At 46.3% G+C, this 25,416-nt stretch overlaps 1 protein-coding gene across 5 annotated transcripts in view; it reads left to right on the forward strand.

Annotated features, from left to right (window-relative positions):
• KALRN (kalirin RhoGEF kinase) overlaps nucleotides 1-25,416 on the forward strand; it is a 396,845-nt gene that overhangs the window by 181,471 nt on the left and 189,958 nt on the right. For all 5 annotated transcript variants that reach the window (XM_077273324.1, XM_077273330.1, XM_077273322.1 and 2 more), the window contains exon 25: nucleotides 2,250-2,359. In XM_077273324.1, the coding sequence (XP_077129439.1) occupies nucleotides 2,250-2,359 (110 nt within the window). The remainder of the gene's footprint in view (nucleotides 1-2,249; nucleotides 2,360-25,416) is intronic.

The following is a 25,416-nucleotide window of genomic DNA, read 5'->3' on the forward strand; positions in this document are numbered from 1 at the left end:
CAGCTATGATCGGAGGTATAACATTTACCTCCGGTAACTGGACTTCTCCGGACTTCTGCTCCCATCTGCTGCCACCTGCTGCCACTAATAACAGTAAAAGCAGGAGCGACGGATGGGAGAATTCATCAGCCCGTCCTGCGCTGTAAATAAATAATTAAAAAAGGCTTGAGTTCCCCTGTGTTTTTGATAACCAGCCAGGCAAAACTCACAGCTGGGGCTGCAACCCTCAGCTGTTAGCTTCAGAAAAACTGGTTATCAGGAATTGGGGAGTCCCACCCTGTTTTTTTAATTATGTAAATAAATCATTAAAAACCGACATGAAGTTTCCCCTATTTTTGACAACCAGTCTTGCTAAAGCAGACATCTGGGGGCTGGTATTCTTAGGCTGGTAAGGGGCCATTGATATTGGCGCCCCCAGCCTAAAAATAGCAGCCCGCAGCTGCCAAGAAAAGGCATATCTATTAGGTATGCCATTTCTGGCACATTGCCTGGCTCTTCCCTCTTGCCCTGTAGCGGTGGCAAGTGGGGTTCAAATTTGTGGGGTTGAGAGGCGTCTATAAGATACTTATCCATTACTAATCCTATAGTTATATGGTAAATAAAGACCACAGCCAGAATATAGTCCTTTATTTATATTCAACTAACACGTAATTCCACTGAATCCCTCATCTCCTGTAATAAAACAAAAATAAAACACAACAATATCCCTCACCTGTCCGTGATTGTCCCACGCCGTAATCAATGTCTGAGTATAAACTTTTTTCAACCTAGATGGTTCCAAGATGCGAGGCTGAGAACCGCTAGTGAATGAGCTGCTGCAAGCGCAACCTCAGTGACTATCTGTGACATCATCGAGGTTACCGCCGGTCACTCAGGTTGCGTTCCCAGCCAGGCTGAACTGCAGTGACCTCTGTGAGATTCCCGCTAGCACCGTGAGAAAGTCTCACAGTGCAGAGGTGAGTTGACCGCAGTTCAAATTGAACGCAGTGAAATTCTCCCGTGAACTCACATCTGCACCATGAGACTTTCTTACGGTGCTAGCGGGGATCTCACCGAGGTCACCGCAGTTCAGCCTGGCTGGGACTGCAATCTCAGTGACCGGAGGTAACCTCGATGACGTCACCGCTAGTCACTGAGGTTGCGCTCGCAGCAGCTCATTCACCATAGGTTCTCAGCCTGAACGATCGCATCTTGGCACTGTCCAGGTTGAAAACTGTTAATCCCCTAGACATGGATTATGGCTTGGGACAGAACGTCTGACTGGTGAGGGATATTGTTGTTTTTTTTTTGTTTGTTTTATTACAGGAGACAAGGGCTTCGGTGGAATTAGGCATTAGGTGAGTATAACTGTTTCTTATTTTTAAATAAAAAAGGAAAAGTGTTTTGCTTTATTTCAAACAAGGTACTTTATTCTTGCTGTGTCTTTATTTACCATATAACTATAGGATTAGTAATGTATAGGTGTCTTACAGACGCTTCTCCATTACTAAGCTGTGGGCTTGATGTCTCCGGACAATACAAAGGTGACATCAACCCACAAATATGAACCCCACTTGCCACCGCTACAGGGCAAGCGGGAAGAGCCTGGCAAAGTGCCAGAATTGGTACATTTAATAGATGCGCCTTTTCTGGGTGGCTGTGGGCTGCTATTTTTAGGCTGGGGGGCCAATATCCATGGTCCCATACCAGCCTGAGAATACCAGCCCCCAGCTGTCTTCTTTAGCGTGGCTGGTTGCCAAAAATGGGGGGGGGACCCCCACAACATTTTTTTAAATTAGTTAATTTAAATAATTAAAAAACACAGAAATACGGTGTGGGGGGGCCTCTTTTCTTCATAACCAGCCTTGTTGCAGCCCCCAGCTGTGAGTTTTGCCTAGCTGGTTATCAAATATACAGGGGATTCCACGCTGTTTTTTTTAACATTATTTATAGCGCAGAAGCCGGCTGATAAATACTCCCATCAGCTGAGCCTGCTCTTGCTGTTGTTAGCTGCAGCATGCGTCGGCTGATGGGACCAGTAGTCCCATCAACTGACACCAGTGACCGGAGGTAAACTTTATGCGGTTGTCTGACCGGCGGTGATGATTTTACTGCCGATCAGATGTTTGCCGTGCTGTCAGGCACATGACACTGTGGCAAACACTGGATATCCGGGCCCCCCATTTAAGTGAATGGGGTCCGGGTTTGGTTACCGCCCATCTATCTATAATTTATTTATCTATCTTTTGCACCTGTCCCCTCTCTTTTAGACGTACCTATGGGAGATGACCAGTGGAGTGGAGGAAATTCCCCCCGGGATTGTTAATAAGGAACACATTATTTTCGGGAATATTCAGGAAATTTATGATTTTCATAACAAGTGAGTCCTTGGTGACCATCATCTGCTGAGACAGGATGTCACCATCCATAACCTAAACCCCAGGATTGTGAGAGATCGGGGGGGACGTGTGTGTGTGTGTGTGTGTATGTGTATATATGTTTGTTTGTCATTTAAGCTAATTGATGGTGATGTGTGTCAGGGCTCTTATATCACTGAAAGCAATTGCAGATACCTGTGCACATTAGTGTGGCCGGTGTGTCCAAATGTGTCCAAATAAAGGCAAGACTACCTAAGAAGGCTGTTCCACATTATTAAGCAGCCTACATTTTTTGCCAAAATGAGAAGGAAAAAGGATGTGTCGGCTGCTGAGAAGCAACAAATTGTGGAGTATTTAGGTCAAGGCATGACTACAATCAACATTGCCAAGACACTTCATCGTGATCATCGCACAATCAAGAAGTATGTAGCTGATTCCCAGCACACGTGTGCGTGCTGATAAAGAAAAATTGAGGACTCTTTCCAACAGGCAATTGCGTAAGGTTAAAAGAGCAGCTGCAAAAATGCCTGGTCATAGCAGCAGACAAGTTTTTGAAGCTGCTGGTGCCTCCAACGTCCCCAGAACAACAAGATGCAGGGTCCTTCAGAGGTTTGCAGCTGTGCGTAAGCCATCCTGTTGACCACCTCTATCCACTGCACACAAGCAGACACGGCTCCAGTGGGCCAAACGATACATGAAGACTGACTTCCAAACTGTTTTGTTCACCGATGAGTGCCGTGCAACGCTCGATGGTCCAGATGGATGGAGTGGAGGATGGCTGGTTGATGGACACCCCATGAAAACACGGATAAGGCGCCAACAAGGAGGAGGTGGAGTAATGTTTTGGGCTGGAATCATGGGGAGAGAGATTGTCGGCCCTTTTATGATCCCTGAAGGGGTAAAGATGAACTCCATATAATCTATGTGGAGTTTCTAAAACAACCTTCCTGCCATGGTTCAAGAGGAAGAACCGTGCTTTCTGCAGCAAGATCATTTTCATGCATGATAATGCACCGTCTCATCTCTGGCTGCTATGGGCATAAAAGAGGACAAACTTATGGTGTGGCCACCATCTTCCCCTGACCTCAACCCCATTGAGAACCTCTGGAGCATCATCAAAAGGAGTGTCTATGATGGCGGGAGGCAGTTCACATCTAAGCAACAGCTTGGAACATGCATTTTGTTTGTTTATTTTTTTTAAAAAGATCCTGTTTTCATAGGCAGTTTGTTCCAAAACATTGCAATTATACTAGAATAGTAGATGACTGGAAAATAACAATGACTGCAATTCCGATATTCTGAATATATGTATATATAAAGTATATGTGTATATATCTAAAATATATGTGTGTGTGTGTGTGTGTGTGTGTGTGTGTGTGTATATATGTATATGTATATATATATATATATATATATATATACATATATATATATATATATATATATATATATACACACACATACATATATATGCACATATATATATATATATATATTATGCATGTGTGTGTATGTATATATATATAATCTACTATATAATTGTCTATGGGTCACTTCCGTCTTTCTGTCTGTCCTTCTGTCTGTCGCGGATATTCATTGGTCGCGGCCTCTGTCTGTCATGGAATCAAAGTCGCTGATTGGTCGTGGCAAAACAGCCATGACCAATCAGCGACGGGCACAGTCCGGCGGGAAAATGGCCGCTCCTTCCTCCCCGCAGTCAGTGCCCGCACCGTACTCCCCTCCAGTCTGCCCTCACACAGGGTTAATGGCAGAGGTAACGGACCGCGTTATGCCGCGGTTTAATGCACTTACCGTTTCTATTAACCCTGTGTGACCAACTTTTTCCTATTCATGCTGCCTATGCGGCATGAATAGTAAAACGATCTAATGTTAAAAATAATAATAAAAAATAAATAAATCGTTAGATACTCACCGTTCGTCGGCCCCCGGATCGACAACAGGCCTTACCCGCTCCTCCCGATGCTCCATGCTGCGATCTCGCGAGATGATGACGTAGCGGTCTCGCGCGACCGCTACATCATCATCTCGCGAGACCGCAATGCACTCTTGGGACTGGAGCGGGCGAGGAGCATCGCTTGGATCCGGGGGCTCCGGAAGGTGAGTATATAACTATTTTTTATTTTATTTCTTTTTTTTTTTAACAGTGATATGATGCCCACATTGCTATATACTGTGTGGGCTGGGCAATATACTACATGGGCTGTGCTATATACTACATGGGCTGTGCTACATACTACATGGGCTGGGCAATATACTACATGGGCTGTGCTATATACGTGGCTGGGCAATATACTACATGACCTGTGCTGTATACGTAGCTGGGCAATATACTACATGGGCTGTGCTATATACTACGTGGCTGGGCAATATACTACGTGGCTCTGTGCTATATACAATGTGGCTGGGCAATATACTACGTGGGCTGTGCGATATACAACATGGGCTGCGCAATGTACTGCGTGGGCTGCGCAATGTACTGCGTGGGCTGCGCAATATACTACGCATACATATTCTAAAATACCCGATGCGTTAGAATCGGGCCACCATCTAGTGTGTATATATATATATATATATATGTGTATATATATATATATATATATATATATATATATATATATATATATATATATATATATATATATATATATATATATATATAGTACAGACCAAAAGTTTGGACACACCTCATTTAAAGATTTTTCTGTATTTTCATGACTATGAATATTGTAAATTCACACTGAAGGCATCAAAACTATGAATTAACACATGTGGAATTATATACTTAACAAAAAAGTGTGAAACAACTGAAATTATGTCTTATATTCTAGGTTCTTCACAGTAGCCACCTTTTGCTTTGATGACTGCTTTGCACACTCTTGGCATTCTCTTGATGAGCTTCTAGAGGTAGTCACCGGGAATGGTCTTCCAACAATTTTGAAGGAGTTCCCAGAGATGCTTAGCACTTGTTGGCCCTTTTGCCTTCACTCTGCGGTCCAGATCTCCCCAAACCATCTCGATTGGGTTCAGGTCTGGTGACTGTGGAGGCCAGGTCATCTGGCGTAGCGCCCATCACTCTCCTTCTTGGTCAAATAGCCCTTGCACAGCCTGGCGGTGTGTTTGTGGTCACTGTCCTGTTGAAAAATAAATGATGGTCCAACTAAACACAAACCGGATGGAATAGCATGCCGCTGCAAGATGCTGTGGTAGCCATGCTGGTTCAGTATGCCTTCAGTTTTGAATAACTCCCCAACAGTGTCACCAGCAAAGCACCCCCACACCATCACACCTCCTCCTCCATGCTTCACGGGGGGAACCAGGCATGTAGAGTCCATCCGTTCACCTTTTCTGCGTCGCACAAAGACACAGTAGTTGGAACCAAAGATCTCAAGTTTGGACTCATCAGACCAAAGCACAGATTTCCACTAGTCTAATGTCCATTCGTTGTGTTCTTTAGCCCAAACAAGTCTCTTCTGCTTGTTGCCTGTCCTTAGCAGTGGTTTCCTAGCAGCTATTTTACCATGAAGGCCTGCTGCACAAATTCTCCTCTTAACATTTGTTGTAGAGATGTGTCTGCTGCTAGAACTCTGTGTGGCATTGACCTGGTCTCTGATCTGAGCTGCTGTTAACCTGCGATTTCTGAGGCTGGTGACTCGGATAAACTTATCCTCAGAAGCAGAGGTGACTCTTGGTCTTCCTTTCCTGGGGCGGTCCTCATGTGAGCCAGTTTCTTTGTAGCGCTTGATGGTTTTTGCCACTGCACTTGGGGACACTTTCAAAGTTTTCCCAAATTTTTCGGACTGACTGACCTTCATCTCTTAAAGTAATGATGGCCACTCGTTTATCTTTACTTAGCTGCTTTTTTCTTGCCATAATACAATTTCTAACAGTCTATTCAGTAGGACTATCAGCTGTGTATCCACCAGACTTCTGCTCAACACAACTGATGGTCCCAACCCCATTTATAAGGCAAGAAACCCCACTTATTAAACCTGACAGGGCTCACCTGTGAAGTGAAAACCATTCCCGGTGACTACCTCTTGAAGCTCATCAAGAGAATGCCAAGAGTGTGCAAAGCAGTCATCAAAGCAAAAGGTGGCTACTGTGAAGAACCTAGAATATAAGACATAATTTCAGTTGTTTCACACTTTTTTGTTAAGTATATAATTCCACATGTGTTAATTCATAGTTTTGATGCCTTCAGTGTGAATGTACAATTTTCATAGTCATGAAAATACAGAAAAATCTTTACATGAGGTGTGTTTTGGTCTGTACTGTATATATATGTATGTGTGTGTGTATATATATATATATATATATATATATATATATATATATATATATATATATATTACACACTGCTGACTGTGTTGGCATCCTTTGTGTGAATTGGAAGACAGTAAAAAAAGGCAAATTGGACGTTATGTTAAACAAAACAACAAAAATGGTCCGGACACAAAATTGTTGGCACCTTTCCAAAATTGTTGATAAACAACTTTGTTTCCAGCATATGAAGCTCGTTCACACTCACCTGTGACAAGTAACAGGTGCGGGCAATATGAAAATCTTTATTTAATCTTTATTTTTTTTATATATATATATATATATATATATATATATATATATAGCGTTAACAAATTCCGCAGCGCTTTACAGTTTGCACACATTATCATCGCTGTCCCGATGGGGCTCACATGGGGCATGTGTTTGGAATGTGGGAGGAAACCAGAGAACCCAGAGTAAACTCACGCAAACACGGGGAGAACATACAAACTCCTTGCAGATGTTGTCCTTGGTGGGATTTGAACCCAGGACCCCAGCGCTGCAAGGCTGCAGTGCTAACCACTGAGCCAACATGCTGCCCTAATCACACTTGAAACCAGATAAAAAGGGGAGAAGTTGCCTCAATCTTTGCCTTGTGTGTCTCTTTATGCCGCATTAAGCATGTAGAAAAGAGGAGAAGAGAACTATAAGAGGACCTAAGAACCAACATTGTTGAGAATATCTACAATCTCAAGGTTACAAGTCCATCTCCAGAGATCTTGATGTTCCTTTGTCCACAATGCACAACATAATTAAGATGTTTTCAACCCATGACACTGCAGCTAATCTCTCTGGACCTGGACGGCAGAGAAAAATTTATGAAAGGTTGTAAGGTAGGATATTCCGGATGGTGGATAAGCCTCAATCAAAATCCAAAGAAATGAAAGCTGTCCTACAGGCTCAGGTGCATCAGTGTCAGCACAAACTATCCGTCCACATATGAATTAAATGAAACGCTATGACAGGAGACCCCGGAGGACCCCACTGCTGACACAGACATAAAAAGGCTAGACTGCAGTTTGCCAAAATGTACGTGAGTAAGTCAAAATCTACCCGGGAAAGCGTCTTCTGGACATCATTCTACTGTTTACCGAAAATGGAATGAGGCTAGAAAGAAAAGAACCCAGTACCTACAGTTAGATATGGTGGAGGGTTACAGAGGTTTTGGGGTTGTTTTGCTGCCTCTGGCATTGGGTGCATTGACCGTGTGCAAGACATCATGACATCTGAAGATTACCAAAGGATTTTAGGTGACAATGTAGTGCCCAGTGTCAGAAAGCAGAGTTTGCGTCCTAGGTCACGGGTCTTCCACCAAGACAATGACCCCAAACATACTTCAAGAAGCCCCCAGAAATGGATGGAAACAAAGTGCTGGAGAGTTCGGAAGAGGCAGCAATGAGTCCGGATCTAAATCCCATTGATCCCCTGTGGAGGGATCTTACAATCGCTGTTGGGAGAAGGCGAAATATGAGACCGGGAGCAGATTGTAAGAAGAGTCCAAGATCCCGACTGAGAGGAGCAAGAAGCTTGTGGATGGTTATAGGAGAGTCCAAGATCCCGACTGAGAGGAGTAAGAAGCTTGTGGATGGTTATAGGAGAGTCCAAGATCCCAACTGAGAGGAGTAAGAAGCTTGTGGATGGTTATAGAAGAGTCCAAGATCCCGACTGAGAGGAGTAAGAAGCTTGTGGATGGTTATAGAAGAGTCCAAGATCCCGACTGAGTGGAGTAAGAAGCTTGTGGATGGTTATAGAAGAGTCCAAGATCCCAACTGAGAGGAGTAAGAAGCTTGTGGATGGTTATAGGAGAGTCCAAGATCCCAACTGAGAGGAGTAAGAAGCTTGTGGATGGTTATAGGAGAGTCCAAGATCCCAACTGAGAGGAGTAAGAAGCTTGTGGATGGTTATAGAAGAGTCCAAGATCCCGACAGAGGAGTAAGAAGCTTGTGGATGGTTATAGAAGAGTCCAAGATCCCGACAGAGGAGTAAGAAGCTTGTGGATGGTTATAGAAGAGTCCAAGATCCCGACAGAGGAGTAAGAAGCTTGTGGATGGTTATAGAAGAGTCCAAGATCCCGACAGAGTGGAGCAAGAATCTTGTGGATGGTTATAGGAAGTGATTGGTTGCAGATATTTATTCCAAAGGGGCGTCAACAGTTTTGTCTGGACGATTTTTGGGGTTTTGTGTGAAATTATGTCCAATTTGCCTCTTTTTCAGTTTTTTTTTTTTTTTGTTGTTGTTGTTCCAATGCGCACAAAGGAAATAAACCTGTGTATAACAAAACGTGTTTGATGGGTGCCCACACTTTCGGCCATAACTGTGTATATATGTGAATACACAGGGCCTGCCAATAAAATTCAACACACCACCAGAATGTATAGTTCAAAAAAACAACCTTTATTATTACAATGATAAAAAATAGGGGATTCAGCAGGTCTCGTGCAGCCTCCACTTTGGTAATTTTATTAGGTTATTTACCGCAGAAGCCACTTTAACGTTTCATCATTAGTTCACTGTGGCCACTCTTATTTGGTAGTTTAGTATAGTACTTGATTAACAATATAGCAAGCTGATGTACATTCCATCTTTATTGATATTATGTCACTTTAACGTTTTATCATTAGCTTATTGTGGCCACTCCTAGTTGGCAGCTCAATATAGTCACTTGTGTAACAAATAAGCCGATGTACATTCCATCTTGATTGATAATATGTTACATTCTCTTATTTATATGCTTCATGATTTAGGCTTATCTCTGTTACCATAAATTTACCTATGCCATGATGACATTTACAAATTATGTGTTATTTTTAGGCATTTAGTGGGGGTTTTGCTTGAGCCCTGTTCATTACGATCGGAGGCATTTTATATTTTGATTGGTGTTGTAACAACATTGGGTTTTTTATCATTGTAATAATAAAGGTTGTTTTTTTGAACTATACATTCTGGTGGCGTGTTGAATTTTATTGGCAGGCCCTGTGTATTCATGTTATCTTGAATGTGTTCACTTACATTTTTGGACTAATATGTATATATACTGTGTATATACACTCACCGGCCACTTTATTAGGTACACCATGCTAGTAACGGGTTGGACCCCCTTTTGCCTTCAGAACTGCCTCAATTCTTCGTGGCATAGATTCAACAAGGTGCTGGAAGCATTCCTCAGAGATTTTGGTCCATATTGACATGATGGCATCACACAGTTGCCGCAGATTTGTCGGCTGCACATCCCAAAGATGCTCCATACAAGGCAGGATGGATCCATGCTTTCATGTTGTTTACGCCAAATTCTGACCCTACCATCCGAATGTCGCAGCAGAAATCGAGACTCATCAGACCAAGCAACGTTTTTCCAATCTTCTACTGTCCAATTTCGATGAGCTTGTACAAATTGTAGCCTCAGTTTCCTGTTCTTAGCTGAAAGGAGTGGTACCCGGTGTGGTCTTCTGCTGCTGTAGCCCATCTGCCTCAAAGTTCGACGCACTGTGCGTTCAGAGATGCTCTTAGGCCTACCTTGGTTGTAACGGGTGGCGATTTGAGTCACTGTTGCCTTTCTATCAGCTCGAACCAGTCTGCCCATTCTCCTCTGACCTCTGGCATCAACAAGGCATTTCCGCCCACAGAACTGCCGCTCACTGGATTTTTTTTCTTTTTCGGACCATTCTCTGTAAACCCTAGAGATGGTTGTGCGTGAAAATCCCAGTAGATCAGCAGTTTCTGAAATACTCAGACCAGCCCTTCTGGCACCAACAACCATGCCACGTTCAAAGGCACTCAAATCACCTTTCTTCCCCATACTGATGCTCGGTTTGAACTGCAGGAGATTGTCTTGACCATGTCTACATGCCTAAATGCACTGAGTTGCCGCCATGTGATTGGCTGATTAGAAATTAAGTGTTAACAAGAAGTTGGACAGGTGGACCTAATAAAGTGGCCGGTGAGTGTATGTGCACACACACACAAAATAAATATAGGAAGAACATTTTCTGAGCATTTCCGTGTGTTCAGTGTCGGCTCCGAGCTGATGGCACTGCTGGACTTTTTCTGACTTTACGCTGAGTTCACATGACCGGTAAGTATCTGTTAGAAACTGGCCCAGTAAGCAAAACCGCATCCGTTTCAGTTTTGAAGAAAAAACAATGGCTGCTTAATGGATCTGTTTTCCATCGACTTCTTCAGTATTAACCCCTTCCCAACATACGCTGTACATATACTGCTCTGTGGGAGGTGTGTTCCCGCAAACCGCAGTATATGTACGGCGCTGCGATCGCGCGGCCTCATGCTGAGTGGCTCGGTGATCAGGTGTGAGAGCGGATACCCTGCTATAACGCCTACAATTGGTGCTACCCCTCTGATGCCGCTGTCAGTAGTGACAGCGAGGAGCATCGCGCAATACAAGTGCGTTGTCCTGATGGTCTCCTTGGAGACCCCCGGCCGCAAGATGGTGGTGGGATCCTTCAGGGAAGGTGGGCTTGTCAGTGCCTGCTCAGAGCAGCGCCTGAGACGCCTGCTTCCTGCCTGTCCGATGCTGATCTGATGCTCTGCAGTGATGTCTCATCCAGGGACAATGTAAAAAAGTTACAAAAATAAATAAGTGTTAAAATATTTGTAAAAAATCCCCAAGTAAGGAACAAAAATAAAGAAACAAATATTATTCCTATAAATACATTATTTATGTAAATAAATAAACAATAAAAGTACACATATTTGGTATCACCGCGGCTGTAGCGGCCCACTCTTAAAAGCTGTCCCACTAGTTAATGCCTTCAGTGAACACCTTTAAAAAAAAAAAAAAAAAAAAAAAATTAAAATAACAATGCTTTAACATCATACCGCCGAACAAAAGTGTAATAATACGCGATCAAAAAGATGAATGTGAATAAAAATGGTGTCGCTGAAAACGTCATCTTGTCCCGCAAAAGACAAGCCACAATATCGCTCCATCAGCAAAAATCAAAAGGTTATAGCTCTCAGAATAAAGCGATGCAAAAATAAATATCTTTTCGATAAAACAGTTTTTATTGTATAATAACGCCAAAACATAAAAAAAATATAAATTGGGTGTCTCTGTAATCGCACTGACCCGAAGAATAAAGCTGTCTTTTCAATTTCACCACATGCGGAATGGTATAAAAATCAATTAATCCTGAATGGCTTTTTTTGTTTATTCTACCTCTCAAAAATCAGAATAGAAAGCGATCAAAAAATGTCATGTGTCCTAAAATGGTACCTATAAAAAACGTCCGCTCTCCCTCTGCTATATTCTCACCCATCAGCGTCGGTTTCTGTCTCTGGAATGATGTCAGACAGGTTTACTATTACTAACGGGACGAGACGGGGGTCCGCTATCACCTCTTATATTCGCTGTCACCCCTTATATCCGCTGTTACCCCTTATATCCGCTGTCACCCCTTATATTCGCTGTCACCCCTTATATTCGCTGTCACCCCTTATATTCGCTATCACCCCTTACATTCGCTGTCACCCCTTATATCCGCTACCACCCCTTATATCCGCTGTCACCCCTTATATCCGCTGTCACCCCTTATATCCGCTGTCACCCCTTATATCCGCTGTCACCCCTTATATCCGCTGTCACCCCTTATATCCGCTGTCACCCCTTATATCCGCTGTCACCCCTTATATCCGCTGTCACCCCTTATATCCGCTGTCACCCCTTATATCCGCTGTCACCCCTTATATCCGCTGTCACCCCTTATATCCGCTGTCACCCCTTATATTCGCTATCACCCCTTATATCCGCTGTCACCCCTTATATTCGCTATCACCCCTTATATCCGCTATCACCCCTTATATCCGCTGTCACCCCTTATATCCGCTGTCACCCCTTATATTCGCTGTCACCCCTTATATTCGCTGTCACCCCTTATATTCGCTGTCACCCCTTATATTCGCTGTCACCTCTTATATTCGCTGTCACCCCTTATATCCGCTGTCACCCCTTATATTCGCTATCACCCCTTATATCCGCTATCACCCCTTATATTCGCTATCACCTCTTATATTCGCTGTCACCCCTTATATCCGCTGTCACCCCTTATATCCGCTGTCACCCCTTATATTCGCTGTCACCCCTTATATTCGCTGTCACCCCTTATATTCGCTGTCACCCCTTATATTCGCTGTCACCTCTTATATTCGCTGTCACCCCTTATATCCGCTGTCACCCCTTATATTCGCTATCACCCCTTATATCCGCTATCACCCCTTATATTCGCTATCACCTCTTATATTCGCTGTCACCCCTTATATCCGCTGTCACCCCTTATATCCGCTGTCACCCCTTATATTCGCTGTCACCCCTTATATTCGCTGTCACCCCTTATATTCGCTGTCACCCCTTATATTCGCTGTCACCTCTTATATTCGCTGTCACCCCTTATATCCGCTGTCACCCCTTATATCCGCTATCACCCCTTATATTCGCTGTCACCCCTTATATCCGCTGTCACCCCTTATATTCGCTGTCACCCCTTATATCCGCTGTCACCCCTTATATCCGCTGTCACCCCTTATATCCGCTGTCACCCCTTATATTCGCTGTCACCCCTTATATTCGCTGTCACCCCTTATATTCGCTGTCACCCCTTATATTCGCTATCACCCCTTATATTCGCTGTCACCCCTTATATCCGCTGTCACCCCTTATATCCGCTGTCACCCCTTATATTCGCTGTCACCCCTTATATTCGCTGTCACCCCTTATATTCGCTATCACCCCTTATATTCGCTGTCACCCCTTATATTCGCTGTCACCCCTTATATTCGCTGTCACCCCTTATATTCGCTGTCACCCCTTATATTCGCTGTCACCCCTTATATTCGCTGTCACCCCTTATATTCGCTATCACCCCTTATATTCGCTGTCACCCCTTATATTCGCTGTCACCCCTTATATTCGCTGTCACCCCTTATATTCGCTATCACCCCTTATATTCGCTGTCACCCCTTATATTCGCTGTCACCCCTTATATTCGCTGTCACCCCTTATATCCGCTGTCACCCCTTATATCCGCTATCACCCCTTATATTCGCTATCACCCCTTATATTCGCTGTCACCCCTTATATCCGCTGTCACCCCTTATATCCGCTGTCACCCCTTATATCCGCTGTCACCCCTTATATTCGCTGTCACCCCTTATATTCGCTGTCACCCCTTATATCCGCTGTCACCCCTTATATCCGCTATCACCCCTTATATCCGCTATCACCCCTTATATTCGCTGTCACCCCTTATATTTGCTATCACCCCTTATATCCGCTGTCACCCCTTATATCCGCTATCACCCCTTATATCCGCTGTCACCCCTTATATCCGCTGTCACCCCTTATATCCGCTGTCACCCCTTATATCCGCTGTCACCCCTTATATTCGCTGTCACCCCTTATATTCGCTGTCACCCCTTATATTCGCTGTCACCCCTTATATCCGCTGTCACCCCTTATATCCGCTGTCACCCCTTATATTCGCTGTCACCCCTTATATCCGCTGTCACCCCTTATATCCGCTGTCACCCCTTATATTCGCTGTCACCGCTGTCACCCCTTATATCCGCTGTCACCCCTTATATTTGCTATCACCCCTTATATCCGCTGTCACCCCTTATATCCGCTATCACCCCTTATATCCGCTGTCACCCCTTATATCCGCTGTCACCCCTTATATCCGCTGTCACCCCTTATATCCGCTGTCACCCCTTATATTCGCTGTCACCCCTTATATTCGCTGTCACCCCTTATATTCGCTGTCACCCCTTATATCCGCTGTCACCCCTTATATCCGCTGTCACCCCTTATATCCGCTGTCACCCCTTATATTTGCTATCACCCCTTATATCCGCTGTCACCCCTTATATCCGCTATCACCCCTTATATCCGCTGTCACCCCTTATATCCGCTGTCACCCCTTATATCCGCTGTCACCCCTTATATCCGCTGTCACCCCTTATATTCGCTGTCACCCCTTATATTCGCTGTCACCCCTTATATTCGCTGTCACCCCTTATATCCGCTGTCACCCCTTATATCCGCTGTCACCCCTTATATCCGCTGTCACCCCTTATATCCGCTGTCACCCCTTATATCCGCTGTCACCCCTTATATCCGCTGTCACCCCTTATATCCGCTGTCACCCCTTATATCCGCTGTCACCCCTTATATCCGCTGTCACCCCTTATATCCGCTGTCACCCCTTATATCCGCTGTCACCCCTTATATCCGCTGTCACCCCTTATATCCGCTGTCACCCCTTATATCCGCTGTCACCCCTTATATCCGCTGTCACCCCTTATATTCGCTGTCACCGCTGTCACCCCTTATATTCGCTGTCACCCCTTATATTCGCTGTCACCCCTTATATTCGCTGTCACCCCTTATATTCGCTGTCACCCCTTATATTCGCTGTCACCCCTTATATTCGCTGTCACCCCTTATATTCGCTGTCACCCCTTATATTCGCTGTCACCCCTTATATCCGCTGTCACCCCTTATATTCGCTGTCACCCCTTATATTCGCTGTCACCCCTTATATCCGCTGTCACCCCTTATATCCGCTGTCACCCCTTATATCCGCTGTCACCCCTTATATCCGCTGTCACCCCTTATATCCGCTGTCACCCCTTATATTCGCTGTCACCCCTTATATTCGCTGTCACCCCTTATATCCGCTGTCACCCCTTATATCCGCTGTCACCCCTTATATCCGCTGTCACCCCTTATATCCGCTGTCACCCCTTATATCCGCTGTCACCCCTTATATCCGCTGTCACCCCTTATATCCGCTGTCACCCCTTATATCCGCTGTCACCCCTTATATCCGCTGTCACCCCTTATATCCGCTGTCACCCCTTATATCCGCTGTCACCCCTTATATCCGCTGTCACCCCTTATATCCGCTGTCACCCCTTATATTCGCTGTCACCCCTTATATCCGCTGTCACCCCTTATATTCGCTGTCACCCCTTATATCCGCTGTCACCCCTTATATCCGCTGTCACCCCTTATATTCGCTGTCACCCCTTATATTCGCTGTCACCCCTTATATTCGCTGTCACCCCTTATATTCGCTATCACCCCTTATATTCGCTGTCACCCCTTATATCCGCTGTCACCCCTTATATCCGCTGTCACCCCTTATATTCGCTGTCACCCCTTATATCCGCTGTCACCCCTTATATCCGCTGTCACCCCTTATATCCGCTGTCACCCCTTATATCCGCTGTCACCCCTTATATCCGCTGTCACCCCTTATATCCGCTGTCACCCCTTATATCCGCTGTCACCCCTTATATCCGCTGTCACCCCTTATATTCGCTGTCACCCCTTATATTCGCTGTCACCCCTTATATCCGCTGTCACCCCTTATATCCGCTGTCACCCCTTATATCCGCTGTCACCCCTTATATTCGCTGTCACCGCTGTCACCCCTTATATTCGCTGTCACCCCTTATATTCGCTGTCACCCCTTATATTCGCTGTCACCCCTTATTTTCGCTGTCACCCCTTATATTCGCTGTCACCCCTTATATTCGCTGTCACCCCTTATATTCGCTGTCACCCCTTATATTCGCTGTCACCCCTTATATTCGCTGTCACCCCTTATATCCGCTGTCACCCCTTATATTCGCTGTCACCCCTTATATTCGCTGTCACCCCTTATATCCGCTGTCACCCCTTATATCCGCTGTCACCCCTTATATCCGCTGTCACCCCTTATATCCGCTGTCACCCCTTATATTCGCTGTCACCCCTTATATTCGCTGTCACCCCTTATATCCGCTGTCACCCCTTATATCCGCTGTCACCCCTTATATTCGCTGTCACCCCTGTCACCCCTTATATTCGCTGTCACCCCTTATATCCGCTGTCACCCCTTATATCCGCTGTCACCCCTTATATCCGCTGTCACCCCTTATATCCGCTGTCACCCCTTATATCCGCTGTCACCCCTTATATTCGCTGTCACCCCTTATATTCGCTGTCACCCCTTATATTCGCTGTCACCCCTTATATCCGCTGTCACCCCTTATATTCGCTGTCACCCCTTATATTTGCTATCACCCCTTATATTCGCTGTCACCCCTTATATTCGCTGTCACCCCTTATATCCGCTGTCACCCCTTATATCCGCTGTCACCCCTTATATTCGCTGTCACCCCTTATATTCGCTGTCACCCCTTATATTCGCTGTCACCCCTTATATTCGCTGTCACCCCTTATATTCGCTGTCACCCCTTATATTCGCTGTCACCCCTTATATCCGCTATCACCCCTTATATCCGCTGTCACCCCTTATATCCGCTGTCACCCCTTATATCCGCTGTCACCCCTTATATTCGCTGTCACCCCTTATATTCGCTGTCACCCCTTACATTCGCTGTCACCCCTTACATTCGCTGTCACCCCTTATATCCGCTGTCACCCCTTATATCCGCTGTCACCCCTTATATCCGCTGTCACCCCTTATATTCGCTGTCACCCCTTATATTCGCTGTCACCCCTTATATCCGCTGTCACCCCTTATATCCGCTGTCACCCCTTATATTCGCTTTCACCCCTTATATCCGCTGTCACCCCTTATATTCGCTGTCACCCCTTATATTCGCTGTCACCCCTTATATTCGCTGTCACCCCTTATATCCGCTGTCACCCCTTATATCCGCTGTCACCCCTTATATCCGCTGTCACCCCTTATATCCGCTGTCACCCCTTATATTCGCTATCACCCCTTATATTCGCTGTCACCCCTTATATTCGCTGTCACCCCTTATATTCGCTGTCACCCCTTATATTCGCTGTCACCCCTTATATTCGCTGTCACCCCTTATATCCGCTGTCACCCCTTATATTCGCTGTCACCCCTTATATTCGCTGTCACCCCTTATATCCGCTATCACCCCTTATATTCGCTGTCACCCCTTATATTCGCTATCACCCCTTATATTCGCTGTCACCCCTTATATTCGCTGTCACCCCTTATATTCGCTGTCACCCCTTACATTCGCTGTCACCCCTTACATTCGCTGTCACCCCTTATATTCGCTGTCACCCCTTATATCCGCTATCACCCCTTATATTCGCTGTCACCCCTTATATTCGCTATCACCCCTTATATTCGCTGTCACCCCTTATATTCGCTGTCACCCCTTATATTCGCTGTCACCCCTTACATTCGCTGTCACCCCTTACATTCGCTATCACCCCTTATATTCGCTATCACCCCTTATATTCGCTGTCACCCCTTATATTCGCTGTCACCCCTTATATTCGCTGTCACCCCTTATATTCGCTGTCACCCCTTATATTCGCTGTCACCCCTTATATTCGCTGTCACCCCTTATATCCGCTATCACCCCTTATATTCGCTGTCACCCCTTATATTCGCTATCACCCCTTATATTCGCTGTCACCCCTTATATTCGCTGTCACCCCTTATATTCGCTGTCACCCCTTATATTCGCTGTCACCCCTTATATTCGCTGTCACCCCTTATATTCGCTTTGGTGATCGAGCCTCTAGCGGAGAAAATTAGATCACACTCGACGATATCAGGATTTCGGGTGAATAAAATGGGACACAAAATAGGTTTATTTGCGGACGACATCATTCTAGCGTTAACAAACCCGACAGTCATTACCGGCAGCAATGCAAATAATCGAATCATATACTAAAATATCATAAATTAAACGTGTCTAAATGCAGGTATTACACCTAACCCCATTCATAAACCACACACAAACCCTTGAGAATAAATACCCTGTTAAATAGGAAAATGACCATATTGAGTATTTAGGTATTCGGCTGACACTCTCAGCAGATAAAATGCTATCATTGAATTATGAGTCTCTGAGGACGAAAATCCAAACTGACAAGTTACACATGAACACGAACTCTCATGGCTGGGCAGGATTGTGAAAATGTTAATTCTCCCACAAGTCCTGTATTTGTTCCGCAATCTCCTGTCATAATTCAATGAAAATATTAAAAGAGATTCAAGCAATGATTTTAAAATAAATTTGGCAATAGAAAAACCTGGAGTCCAAGCGGACACGCTTTCTAACCCTATGAGGAAGGGTGGCCTGGGATGCCCCTCAGTGGCCTGGGATGCCCCTCAGTGGTCCGTTACTACAGGGCCGCATTATTGGTGGCCTGAGATGTCCCTCAGTGGTCCTCTACTACAGGGCCGCATTATTGGTGGCCTGGGATGCCCCTCAGTGGTCCGTTACTACAGGGCCGCATTATTGGTGGCCTGAGATGTCCCTCAGTGGTCCTCTACTACAGGGCCGCATTATTGGTGGCCTGGGATGCCCCTCAGTGGTCCGTTACTACAGGGCCGCATTATTGGTGGCCTGAGATGCCCCTCAGTGGGCCGCTACTACAGGCCCGCATTATTGGTAGCCTGGGATGTCCCTCAGTGGGCCGCTACTACAGGCCCGCATTATTGGTGGCCTGGGATGTCCCTCAGTGGTCCGTTACTACAGGGCCGCATTATTGGTGGCCTGAGATGTCCCTCAGTGGTCCTCTACTACAGGGCCGCATTATTGGTGGCCTGGGATGCCCCTCAGTGGTCCTCTACTACAGGGCCGCATTATTGGTGGCCTGGGATGCCCCTCAGTGGTCCGCTACTACAGGCCCGCATTATTGGTGGCCTGGGATGTCCCTCAGTGGTCCGTTACTACAGGGCCGCATTATTGGTGGCCTGAGATGTCCCTCAGTGGGCCGCTACTACAGGGCCGCATTATTGGTGGCCTGGGATGCCCCTCAGTGGTCCTCTACTACAGGGCCGCATTATTGGTGGCCTGGGATGCCCCTCAGTGGGCCGCTACTACAGGCCCGCATTATTGGTGGCCTGAGATGTCCCTCAGTGGGCCGCTACTACAGGCCCGCATTATTGGTGGCCTGGGATGCCCCTCAGTGGTCCGTTACTACAGGGCCGCATTATTGGTGGCCTGGGATGTCCCTCAGTGGTCCGCTACTACAGGGCCCCATTATTGGTGGCCTGGGATGCCCCTCAGTGGTCCGCTACTACAGGGCCGCATTATTGGTGGCCTGGGATGCCCCTCAGTGGGCCGCTACTACAGGGCCGCATTATTGGTGGCCTAGGATGCCCCTCAGTGGTCCGCTACTACAGGGCCGCATTATTGGTGGCCTGAGATGTCCCTCAGTGGGCCGCTACTACAAGGCCGCATTATTGGTGGCCTGGGATGCCCCTCAGTGGGCCGCTACTACAGGGCCGCATTATTGGTGGCCTGGGATGCCCCTCAGTGGTCCGTTACTACAGGGCCGCATTATTGGTGGCCTGAGATGTCCCTCAGTGGTCCGCTACTACAGGACCGCATTATTGGTGGCCTGGGATGCCCCTCAGTGGTCCGTTACTACAGGGCCGCATTATTGGTGGCCTGAGATGCCCCTCAGTGGTCCGCTACTACAGGGCCGCATTATTGGTGGCCTGGGATGCCCCTCAGTGGGCCGCTACTACAGGGCCGCATTATTGGTGGCCTGGGATGCCCCTCAGTGGTCCGTTACTACAGGGCCCCATTATTGGTGGCCTGGGATGCCCCTCAGTGGGCCGCTACTACAGGGCCGCATTATTGGTGGCCTGGGATGCCCCTCAGTGGGCCGCTACTACAGGGCCCCATTATTGGTGGCCTGCGATGCCCCTCAGTGGGCCGCTACTACAGGGCCGCATTATTGGTGGCCTGGGATGCCCCTCAGTGGTCCGCTACTACAGGGCCACATTATTGGTGGCCTGGGATGTCCCTCAGTGGTCCGCTACTACAGGGCCGCATTATTGGTGGCCTGGGATGTCCCTCAGTGGTCCGTTACTGCAGGGCCCCATTATTGGTGGCCTGGGATGCCCCTCAGTGGTCCGCTACTACAGGGCCGCATTATTGGTGGCCTGGGATGCCCCTCAGTGGACCGCTACTACAGGGCCCCATTATTGGTGGCCTGGGATGCCCCTCAGTGGGCCGCTACTACAGGGCCGCATTATTGGTGGCCTGGGATGCCCCTCAGTGGGCCGCTACTACAGGGCCCCATTATTGGTGGCCTGGGATGCCCCTCAGTGGTCCGCTACTACAGGGCCCCATTATTGGTGGCCTGGGATGCCCCTCAGTGGGCCGCTACTACAGGGCCCCATTATTGGTGGCCTGGGATGCCCCTCGGTGGGCCGCTACTACAGGGCCCCATTATTGGTGGCCTGGGATGCCCCTCAGTGGGCCGCTACTACAGGGCCCCATTATTGGTGGTCTGGGATGCCCTTCAGTGGTCCGCTACTACAGGGCCGCATTATTCGAACAGTTACGATTCATGTGGAATAATGATGACTGGCACTGGATAGCAATTGAAAAACATCTGATGAGAACCTGCAATGTCTCAGCTTTTTCCCGTGCACAGCAAACCACAGTCCCTAATAGGAACCTAAAAATGTCCCCAACAATAGACGTGGCTCTGGAGCTATGGAGAGGGCTGACTAATAAATTATACAAACCGCATTCCTCAGAGCTCCCATAGAGACACTGGAGCATTGGATCCCGGACCTCAAACTTAAAAATTGGAATTTACCCAAAACCACCTCGATTGGGAACCTGTATGAGGGGGAGCAATTAATTACTTTTTCATCATTGCGAGATAAATGCAATGTCCCTCAAAGGGAGTTTTACAAATATTTGCAGATCCAGCATTTCCTAACTGAGGAAAAAACAGATACCTGCACCGCCATCTAAACTCTACTCTCTGCTGATGAACCCGACATCACAGATTAGGGCGCTGTCCACAAGCCACGACTGTATGTGGAGAATACCCTGCCCTCTGTAACTACAGACCTGCAAAAGTGGGAGAAAGACCTAAACTGCACAGTCACACCGGATCAGTGGGGGGGGGGGGGGGGGATGTACGATCCACATAGAAAACGCCAGGAAATTGTTATATCGGTGGTATCTCACTCCCAGTAGATTCTCGGATGTTCCGCAGCTCCCCAGACACGGAGGTGTGGAGACCCCTGTGCAGACAGGCCACATATATGGTGGAGTTGTGACAGAACTAGACGTCTGTGGGAAGCCATAGATCCTCTGATGTTCTAGATCTGTGGATACCGGTCACTCTTAGCGCACAGCAGGCATTACTCGCTATTGATTTGGACTCGTTTCCCTATGAGTTCTGTGCAGTGATTGTACATATTATTGTAGCTACAAGAATCAAAATTGCTGGTTACTGGAAAGACTCCAAATGCCCCTCACTGTCCGAGGTCGTGTCACTGATCAATGAGAATTGCCTATCAGGAAAAATAATCGCTACATCTAATAATAATATAGCTCAATTTCATAAAAAATGGAACAATTGGTTATCTTTCCGTTTAAATACCGTTATTAAAAAACTTTGCAGATTCGCATATAGAGAATGTGATTGGATAGTTATTGTAATGTCACCATTTCCCCTATCCTCTTCCCTTCCCTAACCCCCATAACATTGTGTTAATCATTAAGAATTTACTGTCAATAAGATGTAATGCTCGACACAATTTGTAAAAAAATAAAAAATTGTTTAAAAACCAAAACGAAAAAAAAAACAAAAACAGGCAGCTCATCCCGCAAAAAACAAGACTTCTCATGACTCTGTCGGCTAAAATATGGAAAATTTATAGCTCTAAAAAAAATGTGGAGATGCAAACATTATATTTTTGCAATAAAACGCGTCTTTTAGCGTGTGACAGCAGCCAAACCTAAAAACCCAATATAAATCTGGTATCGCTGTAATCGCACCGACCCGAAGAATAAAGTTGCCAAATCATTTATACTGTATGAGGAACAGCATAAAAAATAAATGAAACCAATTCTTCACCTGCTGTTGAGTTTTCTTCATTCTCCCAATGATCGCAGTAAGGCTCAGCGCACATTTATCCTGTGCTCTCCGCTGAGCTCTTACATCGTGGTTTCCGTGTACATCTCTGAAATACGTGATTCATTCGGAACTTCTGGCATAAGATCCCCTATAATGAGGCAGATGGAGGCACCGTGGACGCCGTCTGATATGTGATCCGGCATTGTCTGTCATTTTAGGCAAGCATAAAAGTGCGGTCGACCACAGTTTTGTGCACTTCTGAAAAGGAGATCACTGAACAGAGGCAAGACTGAGTCCAGAGTAACTCTGCTGCCTCATTATAGTGGATCCCTCGGGTTTCATCTGAATCACGTCACTCGGAGATTTAGATGGACACCACAAAGTAAGTGCTCAGCGTAGAGCGCAGGATAAATGTGATTCCAAACGTTATGTAAAATGTTCCCAATAAAAGCTTCAATTCCATCCACAAAAAAAAAATCCCCACTCCGGTCTGTCATCTGTTAACGGAAATATAGGGGGCTTCCACATTACTGGTAGCACAAAGTCTCTGGAAAAGCAAAATGCCTTCTCATCCCTCAAAAAAAAAAATCAGCAAATTCCCAAATCCAATTGCCCCCTCCCTTCTGAGCCCCAGTGTGTCATGGAGTCAAAATCATCACTACACCTGTAGATAAATTCCCGAAGAGGTGTATTTTCCAAAATGGGGTCACTTGAGGTTGTAATCCGCTCTTCTAGCAATTAGGGGCTCTGTATATGGAGCCCACAAACTGTTCTAGTAACATCTGTGCTCCAGGAGGCAAATGGCGCTCCGTCCCTCCAGAATCTCTCCGTGTGGCTAAGCAGTACTGTACAGCCACATATTGCGTATTTCTACATTCAGCAGAAATTGTGGGACAAATTTTGGTGCCATTTTTACCCATTAGCCAGTATAAAAATGTAAAATTTGGGGCTAACACAATCTTGGTGGTAAAAATGTAATTATTTTTATTCTTCACTGCCCATTGGTATAAAATTCTGTAACACACCTGTGGTGTCAATATGATCACTGCACCCCTAGATGAATTCATTGAGAGGTGTAGTTTGTAAAATGGGGTCATTTATGGGGGAGGGTTCTGCTGTTCTGGCACCTCAGGGGCTCCGCCAATGTAACATGGCATCCTCAAACCAGTATAGCCAAATCTGCACTGTTATATGGCGCTACTTCCCTTCAGAGCTTTGCCTCAAAAGTAGATTTTGACCACACATGGGGTATCGGTGAACTCAGGAGAAATTGCACAACACATTTTGTGGTCCATTTTCTCCTGTTACCCTTGTGAAAGTACAACATTTTGGGCTAAAAAACATTTTTGTGGGAATTTTTTTACAATTTTTTTTTATTTTAACTACTCAATGTTATAAACTTCTGTGAAACACCTGGGGATTCAAGGTGCTCAATACACAGATCTGTTCCCTGAGGTGCCTAGTTTCCAAAATTGTGTCACTTGTGAGGGGTTTCCAATGTTTAGGCACATCAGGGGCTCTCCAAACGTGACATGGCATCCAATAATTATTCCTGCAAATTTTACATTCAAAAGTCAAATGGCACTCCTTCCCTTCCGAGCCTTGCCGTGTGCCAAAACAGTAGTTTTCCCCCACATTTCTAGCAATTTTCCAGACTGACTGACCTTCATGTCTTAGTTGATCGCTCCTTGCCATATTCCGGGTTAAAGCAGTTGTGGATTTGGCTCATCGCTGTATGGAGTTGTGCACTGACACTGCCGCTGCACTACACCTGACGGCCAGAGAATTCACAATGATCCTGGATGAGGCGACTTGATCATTCGAGCAATTCCAGGTGACGACCTGACAAAGCTGCGGAGAGAAGCCATCAGGGTGTAAAGCCATCATCAGTTTAACGGGGGCTCATGAGGAGTCTGAGGTGTGACACCTTCTGGGTTATGTCTCATGTTTCTTTTCCATCATTTCTGATGATGGAGGCGATGGTTAGTCACCAGATACTGATGATGGAGGAGACGGGCGGTCACCAGATATTGATAATGGAGGCGACAAGCGGTCACCAGATACTGATGATGGAGGTGACGAGCGGTCACCAGATACTGATGATGGAGGCGACGAGTGGTCACCAGATATTGATGATGGAGGCGACGAGTGGTCACCAGATACTGGTGATGGAGGAGACGGGCGGTCACCAGATACTGGTGATGGAGGAGACGGGCGGTCACCAGATATTGATGATGGAGGCGACGAGCGGTCACCAGATACTGGTGATGGAGGAGACGGGCGGTCACCAGATACTGATGATGGAGGAGACGGGCGGTCACCAGATATTGATAATGGAGGCGACAAGCGGTCACCAGATACTGATGATGGAGGCGACGAGCGGTCACCAGATCCTGATGATGGAGGCGATGAGCGGTCACCAGATATTGATGATGGAGGAGACGGGCGGTCACCAGATACTGATGATGGAGGTGAAGGGCGGTCACCAGATATTGATGATGGAGGTGACGGGCGGTCACCGGATACTGATGATGGAGGTGACGAGCAATCACCAGATACTGATGATGGAGGAGACGGGCGGTCACCAGATACTGATGATGGAGGAGACGGGCGGTCACCAGATACTGATGATGGAGGTGAAGGGCGGTCACCAGATATTGATGATGGAGGTGACGGGCGGTCACCGGATACTGATGATGGAGGTGACGAGCGGTCACCAGATATTGATAATGGAGGCGACAAGCGGTCACCAGATATTGATGATGGAGGCGACGAGCAGTCACCAGATACTGAATATACATTTGTCCCTTCTTTAGTCACTTTGTGTTTTGTTAATTGATTTTATTTCTTTGCTCTGGG

Source organism: Ranitomeya variabilis, chromosome 7 (assembly GCF_051348905.1).
Source record: "Ranitomeya variabilis isolate aRanVar5 chromosome 7, aRanVar5.hap1, whole genome shotgun sequence".
Classification (NCBI taxonomy): domain Eukaryota; kingdom Metazoa; phylum Chordata; class Amphibia; order Anura; family Dendrobatidae; genus Ranitomeya; species Ranitomeya variabilis.